Here is a 15352-nt window from a genome sequence, read left to right as displayed (position 1 = left end):
CAGGCAAGAGCAGCTCAAGCAAAGAGGAGGACTCGGGAGTAGGGCCAAGAGATGATTGACCCCTCCTATAAGGCTTAAAAGACCAGCAACAGTGTTTGGGCTCTTGGCTGGAAAACAATGTTGATAGCTTTGTCTTGTTGCATTTGTTTTGTATCGGTGTCTTCTGAACTTTTGCCAAGAAAGGCCTTTGGCAGTTTGTCTAATTGGACCAAGGTTGGTGATTGGACTGAGGAATTGTGTTGGGAGGAATTTGTTTTAATTTAGTTGAACTATGCTGAGAATGAAGTAATTCTCAGCTGTTTGAATAAAGTCTGTTTGTTTTTACACTGACTGAGTTTTCTACTACCTACTTGGGCCTGGGTCACAACACAATCCTAGTTATTTTCTACAGGCATAGTTTTTAAATGTTATATGGAACACTTTAAAAAAAAAAATTGACCCCCAAACACACACACCCAGACACACACACACACCAATGCACACCAATGCGTATTTGCGTTCTAATTTTAGTGGGTTTAATAAGACAAGCAATGGGATTTTAAAAACCTACTTTTTTGCAAATAACATCTTTCCAGAGCTAGGGATAAAAAATGGAGAAAAGCCGTTATATAAAAAGTTTTTATAAACCACCACAGCAAAAGAATAATAAAACAAAACAAATAGAGGAAACCAAACAGTTTCATTTTACAAAACTGAATTAGCAGTCGTTCATCTTCTCCTGGTATAAATCTAACAAAAGCTAAACTGTTTTCACACGAGAGTATTCCTGACGCACGACCACCATTGAGCTCAAAATGTCCATGGTTAAGTGAGACATGAAGTGAATTCTGTTCCATTTTACAACCTTTCTTGTCTCCGTTGTTAAGTGAATCACTGCAGCTGGGAAGTTAGTGACAGGGTTGTTAAGTGAACCCGGCTTCCCTGTGGACTTTGCTTGTCAGAAGGTCGCAAAAGGGGATCACGTGACCCTGGGACACTGCAACTGTCATAAGTACATGCCAGTTGCCAATCCTCTGAATTTTGATCACATGACAATGGGGATTTTGGAAAGGCTTTAACTGTGAAAAATGGTCCAAAGTCAGGGCTGGTGTAACTTTGAACAGTCACTAAATGAACTGCTGTTCATTTACCTGTAGGTAATCAAGGATTGGGGGGACACGGTGGCTCAGGGGCTAAGACGCTGAGTTTGTCAATCAAAAGGGCAGCTCAGCGGTTCAAATCCCTAGTGCTGCCGTATAATAGGGTGAGCTCCTGTGACTTGTCCCAGCTTCTGCCAACCTAGTAGTTTGAAAGCACATAAAAAATGCAAGTAGAAAAATAGGGACCACCTTTGTTGGAAAGGTAACAGCATTCTGTGCACCTTTGGCGTTTAGTCATGCTGGCCACATGACCATGGAGACGTCTTCGGACAGTGCTGGCTCTTCGGCTTTGAAACAGAGATGAGCACCACCCCCTAGAGTCGGGAACGACTAGCACGCATGTGTGAGGGAACCTTTTTAGCTTTACCTTTAATCAAGGATTACCTGTATTTGTTTATTCCTTATAATAAACAGGAAACGTTTTAAAAAGCCAAGTACAATCCTTACACCAGTGTTGGTGAATTTCTTCGGCACCGAGGGCTGAAACGGGCATGCGCATGCATGCTTGTGCACCGGCCGCCTGGTCTTCTGGTTTCTGGTGCTCATACATATGTGAAGAGCAGCTGGCTGGTGCACATGCACATGCTGGAAACCGGAAGAGCATCCGCCAAGTGTGCATGTGCATGCCAGGAAGTTGATCTTCTGGTTTCCAGTGCGAGCATGCATGTGCGTGCCGGAAACCGGAAGGTCATCTTCCCAGCGTGCATATGCACAGGGTGGCTGCTTTTCTAGTTTCTAGCACTCCAGCAGCCATGAAAACCAGCTGGCTGGCGTGCCAGAACCTGGAAAAGCAACAAGCAATGGCTCGCGTGCCCAGAGAAATGGGTCTGCGTGCCACTTCTGGCACGTGTGCCATAGGTTTTTTATCACAGCCCTACACAGTAACTAATATTAAATATTTAAATAAGGCAAGTGATTCCTCAGAAGTGTTTGATATCAGGTTTCTCCCCAAATTCTGATAATTTTCTGGATTGGAGAACAGCTCCTCTCTGTTGTGTTGCTGAGTGGAATTTGGCAGTTCTACACATAATCAAATTGTGTGCACCTAGCAACAGCGATCGCAATAGCACTTAGACTTGTATACCACTTCATAGTGCTTTTACAGCCCTCTCTAAGCAGTTTACAGAGTCAGCTTATTGTCCCCAACAATCTGGGTCCTCATTTTACCCACCTCGGAAGGATGGAAGGCTGAGTCAACCTTGAGCCTGGTGAGATGATAGATAGATAGATAGAGGGAGAGAGAGAGAGAGAGAGAGAGAGACAGACAGACAGACAGATAGATAATATCGACAGACAGACAGAAGACAGACAGATAGAAGACAGAAAGCTAGAGATAGCAATAGATATATGATAGACAGATAGATGATAGATAGAGATAGATAGATAGATAGATAGATAGATAGATAGATAGATAGATAGATAGATAGATGATAGATAATATCAACAGACAGACAGACGATAGAGACAGACAGAAGACAGAAAGATAGAATAGTGATAGAGAGATGATAGATAGATAGATAGATAGATAGATAGATAGATAGATAGATAGATAGATAGATAGATAGATAGATAGATAGATGATAGATAGATAATATCAACAGACAGGCAGAAGACAGAGACAGATAGAAGACAAAAAGCTAGAGATAGTGATAGATATATGATAGATAGATAGATGATAGATAGCAATAGCACTTAGACATATATTGCTTTACAGTGCTTTACAGCCCTCTCTAAGTGGTTTACAGAGTCAGCCTATTGCCCACAACAATCTGGGTTCTCATTTTACGCACCTCGGAAGGATGGAAGGCTGAGTCAACCTTGAGCCAGGTGAGATTTGAACTGCTGAGCTGCAGCTAGCAGTCAGCTGAAGTAGCCTGCAGTACTGCACTCTAACCACTGCGCCACCTTGGCTCTATAGCTACCATAAACACACACCATTTAGAGAGGATCCAGTATGTAATTGGACAGGCAATGTTGCATCTGTCATTATAATAGATGGATGAATGATTAATGGCCTTTGAGAACAACCTTTTTCTATTATCTACCTTTTCTTTCTATAATCAAATAATGGAAAAAGCTATTTTTTAAAATTTGTATTATAAATATTTTTAATTTGTATTATAAATAAAAAAAACTTTTAAAAAAATTGATAGTGAAGAAATCCTAGGGCTGTTAATACATTATTTCTTCATCTTATTTTACTAATTTTGCTAATGCTTTCCAGAGCTTCTCCTCCTTTAAGCAAAATGTACTTCTCTGCTGGTTCAGCTCATTTTTTTTTGCTGTCAGTCTTGACGTTTGAAAAATATTTCTCTCTCTTAACAGATGAAAATTCTTATTTTGTATGAGCTGTTATGGGATGTAATGTTTGCTGGTATTTAAAAACCATTTTCTTAATTACTGATTCTGATTGTAGTTACTGTATGTTTTAAAAAGCGGTGTTGTTTTATAATGTTATCAGAAGTATTGCTTTGCTAGATGCTAAAGGCATAAAGAAGGTATAAATGCATTTTACAATGTGAGAAAGGATTAGAATTACCATAGTCAGTCAGTAAGTTGTCAGCAAGCTCCCTTTGCTGAGTATAACTTATTTATGATTTCTATTATAGAATCATAAACATCAAATTAGAACTTTGGTGCTATCATACAATTCACTTTGAAATCAGTCCACAATCAGCTGTCCAAATCAGCTACATTTTATGACGTTCATACAGAACACAAAGGAATTCAGATCAAACACAGAGTCCATAAAATGGTTTCTTGGTTTCACTTCATTGGGAGCAAGAAGTTAGAAGATTAAAAGAAAAAACACCATAGAAAATAAGAGAAAAATGACACAAAAAAATTCTACAGCATTAAAGAAACAACAAATCTAATCACTGGGAAAGTGTCACATATCTAAAAATGTCTTTGGGAAGAAAGAATGAGAGAGGGTGGGGGAGGGAGGGAGGGAGAGGAGAAAAAGTAAGAAAAGAGATAGAAAAAAAGGAAAAAAGAGTAGAAAGAAAGGAAGAAAGAAAGAGGGGGGAGAGAGAGAGAGAGAGAGGAAGGAAGGAGAGAAAAGGAAGGATGGAAAAAAGAAGAAAAAGAGAGAGAGAGAGAGAAAGGGGAGAAAAAGAATGTAAGAAAAGAGAGAAACTGAAAGTAAGAAAAAGAAAGGAGATAGAGAAAAAGAAAGAAGAGGAAAGGAAGAAAGGAAGGAAGGAAGGAAGGAAAGAAAGAAAGGAAGGAAGGAAAGAAGGAAAGAAAGAAAGAGAAAGAAAGAGGAGATGGAAGGAAGGAAGGAAGGAAGGAAGGAGATTTTATTCATTCTTTGCAATATTCATGCTTTCTACAATTTTGCAGAAATGAGAGGAAAAAGAGAGAGACCATCAGATTGTCATGATTACCTATAAAGCAGAACAACAAAAAAAACGAAGAAGCGAACAAGCGTTCGAACTACTGCACTATAAGAAGGCAGGTGGGGTCCACGGGAGGCAAGAGCCACTGATCTGGCTGCGGGCGCAAACGTGGGACTGTCCATAATTTTTTAGAGGAGGAAAAGCAACACTCTAAAGTTCTACATCAACAGGGCAATTTAGTCCAACCTTTGCCAGAATGGGTCATATTCGTTTTCTTCTTCGTTCTCTTCCCGCGATAATCCATTTTTTAAACCTGTGGAGTAGAAGAACTGCGCGGCAAAATTCATCGCCACCTCTGGGTTTTATCTCCCAAAAACGACAAGATTTCCCCAGCGACGGATAAAAAAACAACGACGACGACAACAACAGCTCTCCTGATCTTCAGACGGGCTGCGAAGGCCCGCAGGTTGTCTGGTTTACAGTCCAGCTGTCCTCTATTTGACAGGCGGACACAGAAGCGACTTTCCGTCAAGGTTGACGGCTGCTATATAAACAGATTATTTCAACCTGTCACTGTCAATTTCAGTCAGGGCCTGAAAATGATGCTTAGTTCAGCCCAGGGTTAACGGTTTGCAGCTTTAGATGTTCTCAACTTCTCTGCTGGGGGTAAAACGACTCAGAAACCGTCCATCCCCCCTGCTCACGTGAAATTCAAATGGTTTTACTACCGATTCTGTGGGCGTGGCTTGGTGGGGTGTGGCAGGGGAAGGATACTGCAAAATCCCTATTCCCACCCCACTCCTGGGGGAAGGATATTGCAAAATCCCCATTCCCTCCCCACTCCTGGGGGAAGGATACTGCAAAATCCCCATTCCCTCCCCATTCCTGGGGGAAGGATATTGCAAAATCCCCATTCTCTCCCAACTCCTGGGGGAAGGATACTGCAAAATCCCCATTCTCTCCCAACTCCTGGGGAAAGGATACTGCAAAATCCCCATTCCCTCTCCACTCTTGGGGGAAGGATACTGCAAAATCCCCATTCCCACCCCACTCCTGGGGGAAGGATATTGCAAAATCCCCATTCTCTCCCAACTCCTGGGGGAAGGATACTGCGAAATCCCATTCCTCTCCACTCTTGGGGAAGGATACTGCAAAATCCCATTCCACCCCACTCCTGGGGAAGGATATTACAAAATCCCATTCTCCCAACTCCTGGGGAAGGATACTGTGAAATCCCCATTCCTCCCACTCTTGGGGAAGGATACTGCAAAATCCCATTCCACCCCACTCCTGGGGAAGGATATTGCAAAATCCCATTCTCTCCCAACTCCTGGGGAAGGATACTGTGAAATCCCCATTCCTCCCACTCCTGGGGAAGGATACTGCAATCCCATTCCCTCCCACTCCTGGGGAAGGATATTACAAAATCCCATTCTCTCCCAACTCCTGGGGAAGGATACTGCAAAATCCCATTCTCTCCCAACTCCTGGGGAAGGATACTGCAAAATCCCATTCCTCTCCACTCTTGGGGAAGGATACTGCAAAATCCCATTCCACCCCACTCCTGGGGGAAGGATACTGCAAAATCCCCATTCTCTCCCAACTCCTGGGGAAAGGATACTGCAAAATCCCCATTCCCTCTCCACTCTTGGGGGAAGGATACTGCAAAATCCCCATTCCCACCCCACTCCTGGGGGAAGGATATTGCAAAATCCCCATTCTCTCCCAACTCCTGGGGGAAGGATACTGCGAAATCCCCATTTCCTCCCCACTCTTGGGGGAAGGATACTGCAAAATCCCCATTCCCACCCCACTCCTGGGGGAAGGATATTGCAAAATCCCCATTCTCTCCCAACTCCTGGGGGAAGGATACTGTGAAATCCCCATTTCCTCCCCACTCCTGGGGGAAGGATACTGCGAAATCCCCATTCCCTCCCCACTCCTGGGGGAAGGATATTGCAAAATCCCCATTCTCTCCCAACTCCTGGGGGAAGGATACTGCAAAATCCCCATTCTCTCCCAACTCCTGGGGAAAGGATACTGCAAAATCCCCATTCCCTCTCCACTCTTGGGGGAAGGATACTGCAAAATCCCCATTCCCACCCCACTCCTGGGGGAAGGATACTGCAAAATCCCCATTCTCTCCCAACTCCTGGGGAAAGGATACTGCAAAATCCCCATTCCCTCTCCACTCTTGGGGGAAGGATACTGCAAAATCCCCATTCCCACCCCACTCCTGGGGGAAGGATACTGCAAAATCCCCATTCCCTCCCCACTCCTGGGGGAAGGATATTGCGAAATCCCCATTCCCTCCCAACTCCTGGGGGAAGGATACTGCGAAATCCCCATTCCCTCCCCAGTCCTGGGGCCAGCCAGAGGTGGCATTTGCCGGTTCTCCGAACTACTCAAAATTTCCGCTACCGGTTCTCCTGAACCTGTCAGAACCTGCTGAATTTCACCCCTGCCCTAGGCCATTTCAAACCAATGGCTCTCCAATCTCTTTTTAAAAACTTCCAGCGATGGAGGAGCAATCAAAACTTCCGGAGGCCAGGAGTTCCACTGGTGAACTGTTTGAACTAAAACCGTTCTAAAGTCGCCAGTCATCTGGAATCGAATCTTTTTAGAGATCGCCAAGAGCCCTTCGGCCAAATGGAAAATACCAGACTTGAATAGAGGAGATACGGTAAACTCTGAAGAAGGCCAAGAAGAAGACAACCTCAACTGACACGCAACGCAAACTCGAGAGCCAAAGAGCAGGCCATCCTTTGGCGCCGGGCTAGAGTGTTTCTTTGCCCACATCCTGCGAAGAATGGAGGATTCGACCATATGCCAAGTGCAAATAGGGCTTGGGGGTGAGCAGCCCTACGTCTAGAAAAAGTGTGCAGGGCAGGGTTGGGGGGGAAAAAAAGAAGAAAAGAAAAGAAGGAAGGAAGGAATTTTGAAAGGGAGGAAAACCGTGTTCACAGTCATATTGCCCAAAAGCCTTTCTGTCTGAAAGCAGCTTCAATTTTGGAAAGGAATCAATGCAGGCAGAGGTTTTGAAGACTTGAATTTGTACCAGGGCTTAGGATAAGTAGTCTGTAATTAGGACTGCCATATCGAGGGTGTAAATAATCAGATTACTACTACATGACAGCAAAGGTGATTTTCTCTCTCTCTCTCTCCCTCCTTTCTCTCGTTCTCTCCCTCCCTCCCTTTCTCTCTCTTTCTCCCCCTCTCTCTCTATCCCTCTTTCTCTCCCTCTCTCCCTCTTGTTCTCTCTCTCTCCCCCCTCTCTGTTTCTCTTTCTCTCTCCCCCTCCCCTCTCTTTATCTCTCCCTCTCTCTTCTCCCCTTTCCTTCCTTCCTTCCTTCCTTCCTTCCTTCCTTCCTTCCTTCCTTCCTTCCTTCCTTCCCTATTTCTCTCTCTTTCTTTCCTTCCTTCTTTCTTTCTCCCTCTCTCCCTCCCACTCTCTCTCTACCTCCCTTCCTCCCCCTCTCCCCCTCTCTCTTCTAGTCAACCAGAAACTGGAGTTGTAATGAGCTCTTCTTTCATGTCTAAATACAATTAACTGGGATTTCTAAGAGTAAACTAAACTGCCTATTCAAGGCACTTGCAAATAGCACAGAATTTTCAATTATTCCATAATAATAATAGTTACAAATAACAACAGCACACTCTAGTTGAGCTCCACTTCTGCATTCAGGGAGTCTTCATGCAATCTTCATGAGATATTGGAACACTAGGGGAGACATGATAGCAGTGTTCCAATATCTCAGGGGCTGCCACAAAGAAGAGGGAGTCAAGCTATTCTCCAAAGCACCTGAGGGTAGAACAAGAAGCAATGGGTGGAAACTAATCAAGGAGAGAAGCAGCTTAGAACTAAGGAGAAATTTCCTGACAGTTTGAACAATTAATCAGTGGAACAACTTGCCTGCAGAAGTTGTAAATGCTCCAACACTGGAAATTTTTAAGAAAATGTTGGATAGCCATTTGTCTGAAATAGTGTAGAGTTTCCTGCCTGGGCAGGGGGTTGGATTAGAAATCCTCCAAGGTCCCTTCCAACTCTGATATTATTATTATTATTATTATTATTATTAGTAGTAGTAGTAGTAGTAGTAGTAGTAGTAAATTATTTGTTTTTGTTGTCTTTTGTGGGTTTGTTTTTTCAACTGCTCAGTGTAGCTGATGGTCTCCCATTCAAGTGCTAACCGGAGCCAATCCTGCTTAGCTTTTTTGAGACCAGGTCAGGCCAACTAAATACTGCCCTCTGCTGGACATTCCACGGAGCAATAATCCTTTCTTTCTCAACTTTGGTGACTTTAAGACCTGTGGACATCAACTCCCAGAATTCCCCAGTCAGCAAGGAATTTCACTATGTAACTTCTGAATTCTTCTTTGAAGAGGCATACAAGTTTAACCAAGGTCCATCAAGTACAGATAGTCCTCGACTTATGACAGTTCATATAGTGACCGTTCAAAGTTACAACATCACTGAAAAAAGTGACATGACTGTTTTTCACACTTATGACCATTGCAGAACAGAATAGAATTTTATTGGCCAAGTGTGATTGGACACACAAGGAATTTGTTTTGGTGCATATGCTCTCAGTGTACATAAAAGAAAAAGGAAAGAAAAAAAAATACATCAAAGGTACAACATTTTAACCCTTAATGATAGCAACAAAAAGTTACAGTCATACAGTCATAAGTGGAAAGAGATTGTTGATGAAAACGATGAGAAGATTAATAGCAGTGTAGATTTAGTAAATAGTTTGACAGTGTTGAGGGAATTATTTGTTTAGCAGAGTGATGGCCTTCGGGAAAAAACTGTTCTTGTGTCTAGTTGTTCTGGTGTGCAATGCTCTGTGTAGTTAGATCTCCAATTGCTCAAAATTCAAACGAAGTATCAGTACCCCTTTATAAATCCTTAGTAAGGACACACTTGGAATACTGCATCCAGTTTTGGTCACCACATTACAAAAAAGACGTTGAGACTTTAGAACAGTGGTAGTCAACCTGGTCCCTACCACCCACTAGTGGGCATTCCAGCTTTCATGGTGGGCAGTAGGGGTTTTGTCCGATACTGCACTTTCCTTTTTTTTTAAATTTAATTGACTTTTTTAAAAAAATTCATAGCATTATTTAAAAACATTTTCATTAGGTTTTCATAAAATTCCCTGTGATAATTTACATTTCTGAAAATATACTATTTGTATTGCCTGCGCATAAGTGTAGTTCATGTTACCTAAGTGAAACTAAATGGCGCTATAGTGCGACTGCAAACAAAAGAACCTCATCCCAGAATAGCTCGCGCATCTCCCCCCACACCACTCAGCTGTAACAGACAAGCAGAGCTGGTAGCCGGTGCTCCCCCCCAATCCAATCCACGATGCACGAGAGGCATGCACAGACAACGATACATGGCGCATTACTATGGAACCGGTGGGCGGTTAGAAAATTTTACTACTAACAGAGATACAAAAATGGGGGGTTGGTATAAAAGGGTTGACTACCCCTACTTTAGAACAAGGGCAGAGAAAAGCAACTAAGATAATTAAAGGCCTGGACACCAAAACATATGATGAACGGTTGCAGGAATTGCGTATGGCTAGTCTAGAGAAAAGAAGGACTAGGGTGACATGATAGCAATCTTCCAGTATTTGAAGGGCTGCCCCAAAGAAAAGAGGGGGTCAACTTATTCTCCAAAGTACTGGAAGGCAAGACATGGAACAATGGATGGAAGCCAATCAAGGAGAGAAGCAACCTGGAATTAAAGAGAAATTTCCTAACAGTGAGGACAATTAAACAGTGGAGCATCTTGCCTTCAGAGTTGTAGGTGCTTCATCACTGGAGGTTTTTAAGAAAAGACTGGACAACAAGCTATCTGAAATTGTAGAGGATCTCCTGCTTGAGGGGGTGGACTAGAAGACCTCCAAGGTCTCTTCCAGCTTTATTCTGATTAATTGATTGATTGATTGCTCCAAGTCAAGGAAGGAAGGAACGAAGCATTTTTGACCTCCCCAAAAATGGAGACCAAAGAAAGTGACCAAACATTGATCAGCAGTGTGGGAAGCAATTTAGTAGATACCATTCGGCAAATCTCTCTGCCTCAGCTCAAGGCGACTTCAGATCTCACTTTTTCTAGAGATAAGGCAACTCCAAGCCTTTCCCAGGACACGCGGTCTCCGAGACAGAGCGATTTTAGATAAGACCTTGGACAAAGTTTAACTATGGTGATAGCGATTACCTTGTGAAGAGTAGCCACCCTCGGTTTAAAATTAACTGTGCCTGGGGTCAGAACTGTTGAGCTTCTTAAGATGGGATAAACGGGAAAAGGAGCTATAATTATATTGGCTCTTCGTTCCTTCCATGAGGCTCCTAAGAAATCCTCTTATTTTGTACCAGACACAGCTTTTGCAAGGTCTTGAAAAGGGAGCATTTGCCCAGAATTACTAGCGTAGTATTTAAATATCCATCTTAGATTTGGAGCAAACTGGGACAAAAAAAGCCTTATTATTCAACTTAACAGTGTTCAATACAAGTCATGGTTTTATTTTATTTATTTATTTTGTCACAACAGTATATATAAGTATAAGCATGAAATAACTATACAATATATAAGCATATATATAAGCATGTATGTAATAACTATATTAATTGGATATAATGGAGGGAAACAATAGGACAGGAACGGTAGGCACGCTTGTGCTCTTATGCACACCCCTTACAGACCTCTTAGGAATGGGGTGAGGTCAATAGTAGATAGTTTTTGGTTAAAGCCTTGGGGATTTTGGGAAGAGACCACAGAGTCAGGTAGTGTGTTCCAAGTATTAACAACTCTGTTACTGAAGTCATATTTTCTGCAATCAAGATTGGAGCCGTTAACATTAAGTTAACCTTCTTCCTTGGCGTACCTTTGGCTTTCTTTCCCCTTACTCTGACCTTCTAATCCTTTTCAATCCTCTCCAATCCTCTTCAATATTAAAGAATTAATACTGAATGTTCCTGTTGCCCTTTTTCTCTTCTCCTGATTGCAGGAACTGGGTATGTCTAATTGAGTTTGAAAAGAAAGATTAGGGGTGACATGATAGCAGTTTCCCAGTACATGTGGGGCGGTCACTGAGAAGAGGGGGAGGGGGTCCACCCTATTCTCCAAAACACCAAAAGGCAGGAAAAGAAGCGATGGATGGAAACTAATCAAGGAGAGAAGCAACCTAGAACTAAGGAGAAATTTCTTGATAGTGAGAACAATTAACCAGTGGAACGACTTGCCTCCAGAAGTTGTGGATGCTCCATCATTGGAGGTTTCCAAGAAGAGAATGTGCAGCCATTTGTTCGAAATGGTCTCCTGCTTGGGCAGGGAGTTGGACTACAACAGGGGTCTCCAACCTTGGCAACTTTAAGACTTGTGGACTTCAACTCTCAGAATTCCTCAGCCAACAAACCTGGCTGAGGAATTCTGGGAGTTAAAGTCCACAAGTCTTAAATTTGCCAAGGTTGGAGACTCCTGGACTAGAAGACCTCCAAGGTCCCTTCCAACTCTGTCAGTCTGACACTGATTGCCGTTTGATTGATTGGCAAGGAAACAGATATTTCATTGATTGAAATATCGGTCTCCTTCTTCTCTCCTCTGCAGTCTGACCCAACTTCTTCTGGGTACTGCAAAAGTGGAAGGTTGTGTTGATTCACACACTTCTAGGATGGATAGGAAATGCTGGTGGCTGATTTTATGTTGAGCTATGTTCCTAATATGGTGAAAATATGAGGAATTCATTGTGTTTTGGAATCAACCCTGAGTGGAAGGGAAGCCAGCATGCATTAAAATAATATTCATTCCTAGCCAACTCTTTAACTCCATCCAAAAAAGACCTTAGCAATGTTTTCAGCCCATTCCAACACAGTTAATTTTCTGTGTTTTGCTTTCATTTCTACAGGTAGTCCTCGACTTAACAACCACAGTTGGGGCTGGAACCTTCGTTGTTAAGCAATGGAGTCATTAAGTGAGTCGCCCCTGATTTTATAAGCTTGTGTGCCCTAATCAGGAACGTTCATTTGTTTATTGTGAAATGAATCTGGTTTCTCCCATTGACTGTGGTTGTCGGAAGGCTCCTGGGAAGATTACAAATGGTGATCACATGACCCCAGAAGAGTGGTGGGTTGCTACTCGTTCGCCTGCTTCGGGCAAACCGGTAGCAGCAGCAGTGGCAGGAGGCTCTGTCCATCCACCCGGACATCATCAAAAACACTCTGTGCATGCGCAGAAGTAGTGCGCGCACGAGCAAAGCAAGTGCGCGTACACGAACCAATAGCAAAGGTAAGTGAAACCCATCCCTGCCCCAGAATGCTTCAACTGTCATGAATATATCCCAGTTGCCAAGCAAACAAATTTTGATCAATGATCACGGAGACACTGCACCAGTTGTTAAGTGCGAGAACTGGATGTAGCACACTTTCTTCAATGTTCTCGTAACGTTGCAACTATGAATAGTTCGTTAAACAAAGCACAAGTTGTGTCTTTCACCCAGTTGTACATGGAACCCACGTTCCAATGGCTTAAGTTAAGGATTAACTAACTTTGTTAATCAGGCTTACACAAAGAGCTAAAATAAAGGAGAAAATAGCTTTGTTATTCTCTTGCAAGATGTCTCATTACCCAACTGGGTAACATCATCAGTGCTAAAGGCTAAAAGAAAAGTTCTCTTTCTCAGTAGCAAGAGCTTTCTTAGGATAATATCAGCTTTTAAATGGATTTGCCTTTTGTATTTGTTTGTAATATATTGTATTTATTTATTTGTCTCACCAGGTGGCAGCACAAAGCTGATTTTCTTTGGATTTGGGAACTAAGCAGGGTTGGGAGAGGTTAGCATTTGGATCAGGAACCAAAAGGAAATCCCAGATTTAGGAAGTGGAAAAAAATTAATTCTGAACATTCATTGCCAAGAAAAAAATAAATCGGAGGACATTTCAATGAAGTCTCCCTGAGTGAAGCGCGACTTGAGGAAGACTCTAACTTTTTATTCCTTTCCACCAAATGGGAGTATTGGAACTCCTGAGTGTGTCTTTCAATCAGCAAGATAACTGTCCAAAAGTTGAACAGAATGATGGGACTAAACTTCTGGGAGAAAAGAAATTCAGATTAGAAATCATTCAGTGCATCTCTATGGGAGGTAATTTGCAAGCCACTGCATTCCAAATACCCTTCTTTTTCCCCATTTGATCTAGAGTGCAGATACATTCCACAGGCCTTCCTTCCCTCCCTCCCTCCCTCTCTTCCTCCTTTCCTCCCTTCATCTTTCCTCCCTTCCTTCCTTCCTTCCTTCCTTCCTTCCTTCCTTCCTTCCTTCCTTCCTTCCTTCCTTCCTTCCATACTTCCTTCCTTCCTTCCTCCTCCCTCCCTCTCTTCCTCCTTTCCTCCCTCCCTCTCTTCCTCCTTTCCTCCTTCATCTTTCCTTCCTTCCATACTTCCTTCCTTCTTTCTCTCCATTTCCTTCCTTTCCTTCCTTTCCTCCCTCCCTCCTTCCCACCACCCTCCATTCTCTCCATCAGCCTCCAAATAAGCAAGGAATAATGCCAGACAAACAATCAAGCAGAAAACAATTCTGCTTCTATTCTATTCTTCCCATCTATTCTATTCTATAATACATTCTACTCCACTCCACTCCACTCCACTCCATTCCATTCCATTCTAAATACATTCCATTCCATTCCGTTCTATTCTCCTTCTGGCTTTATTGTTTTAGTTCCCAGTCATTTGACTTCCCTGCAAAGTGATGGGTGACAAAGTTTAGGAGATCTTACACACTTCAAAGTTTGTCCTTGGACAACGATGGAAAAGGACTGCTTTACATCTAAGGACAACCTCAACTTGTCTTACTCAAGCATCTAACACAATAACGGAGTTGGAAGGGACCTTTGAGGTCTTCTAGTAGTCCAGCCCCCTGCTCGAGCAGGAAACCCTACACCATTTCAGACAAATGGCTGTCCAGCCTCTTCTTTAAAAAATAAAATAAAAATCTCTAGTGATGGAGCACCTATAACCTCTGGAGGCAAGCAGTTCCAATGATTAATTGTTCTCACTGTTGGGAAGTTTCCCTGATGGTTGCTGTTACCAAGGAAAGTTGTCATGGCAACCTGCATCCTTGTAGAGGAAAGGGAGGAGCTTGGGCACTAGGAAGCAGGACGAGTCCCAGCCAATGGGAAACCAGCCAGTCTCATTCTCTAGGAATCCAAACTTAGCATCTCTGTGCCTCTTCTTTTTTCTGTAGATTTGATGGCAGGGAACCAACTCTGTGATTATCCAGTGTAAGGAAGGACAACATACAAGGGCAGAAATTTCAAGCCAATTTGATAACGGTCCGAGACGGGAGATACAGTCCTTGAATTATGACCCCAACTGAGCCTAAAATCTCCGTTGCTAAGCAAGACAGTGGCCCAATGAGTTTTCTCCGTTTTACAACCTTTCTTGTTTTGAAAAAGTTTTTAATTTTTAAAACATACAAACATAAAAACATCTTCCATTCAAATACAATGTGTCAGTGGGTGGGTTACAATTTGTTTGTGCAGATGACATTTACTTATCATTAATTTGTTTAATCATACATTTTATCATCCCATTTATAATCAAGTATTTTAACCTTTAAGCCAACTTTAATATTTTATTCTCTAATTTAATATTCTTTCTAAAACAATATTTTATCTTATTACCCTGTTTATTCCATCACTTTAAAACAATCATATCATTCAATAATTCTTGCCTTATTAAAAAACTCCAATCTTCTTTATCATATTTTCCCCTCTAACCATTGATAAAATAAATCCCATATCTTATAATATTGCTTATCTTCCTGTTCTCTAATTTCAAATGTCAGTTTCCTCATTTCTGCACATTCC

General features: G+C 42.4%; 1 protein-coding gene and 1 long non-coding RNA gene across 3 annotated transcripts in view; one reads left to right on the top strand and one right to left on the bottom strand.

Moving 5' to 3' along the window:
• The window catches only part of LOC131201503 (L-threonine dehydratase catabolic TdcB-like), a 47969-nt gene extending 42970 nt beyond the window's left edge, over positions 1 to 4999 (bottom strand). Inside the window, exons 1-2 of one of the 2 annotated variants that reach the window (XM_058189519.1) lie at positions 4727 to 4999; positions 551 to 577 (exon numbers count right to left, since the gene is read on the bottom strand). In XM_058189519.1, coding sequence (XP_058045502.1) covers positions 551 to 577; positions 4727 to 4827 — 128 coding nt within the window. In that variant the 5' untranslated portion in view covers positions 4828 to 4999. Of the gene's footprint in view, positions 1 to 550; positions 578 to 4528 lie in introns of both variants that reach the window. The other variant, XM_058189518.1, reaches the window with a different exon arrangement.
• The window catches only part of LOC131201510 (uncharacterized), a 39803-nt gene extending 26076 nt beyond the window's left edge, over positions 1 to 13727 (top strand). Inside the window, exons 4-5 of the long non-coding RNA XR_009155877.1 lie at positions 12397 to 12462; positions 13266 to 13727. This is a non-coding gene — a long non-coding RNA (uncharacterized LOC131201510). The remainder of the gene's footprint in view (positions 1 to 12396; positions 12463 to 13265) is intronic.
• The last annotated feature ends 1625 nt before the right edge of the window (positions 13728 to 15352 follow it).

This window comes from Ahaetulla prasina, chromosome 6, assembly GCF_028640845.1.
Source record: "Ahaetulla prasina isolate Xishuangbanna chromosome 6, ASM2864084v1, whole genome shotgun sequence".
In the NCBI taxonomy this organism is placed as follows: Eukaryota; Metazoa; Chordata; class Lepidosauria; order Squamata; family Colubridae; genus Ahaetulla; species Ahaetulla prasina.
Note: the sequence above shows the minus strand (reverse complement) of the source record. Positions and strands in the feature narration are given on the sequence as shown.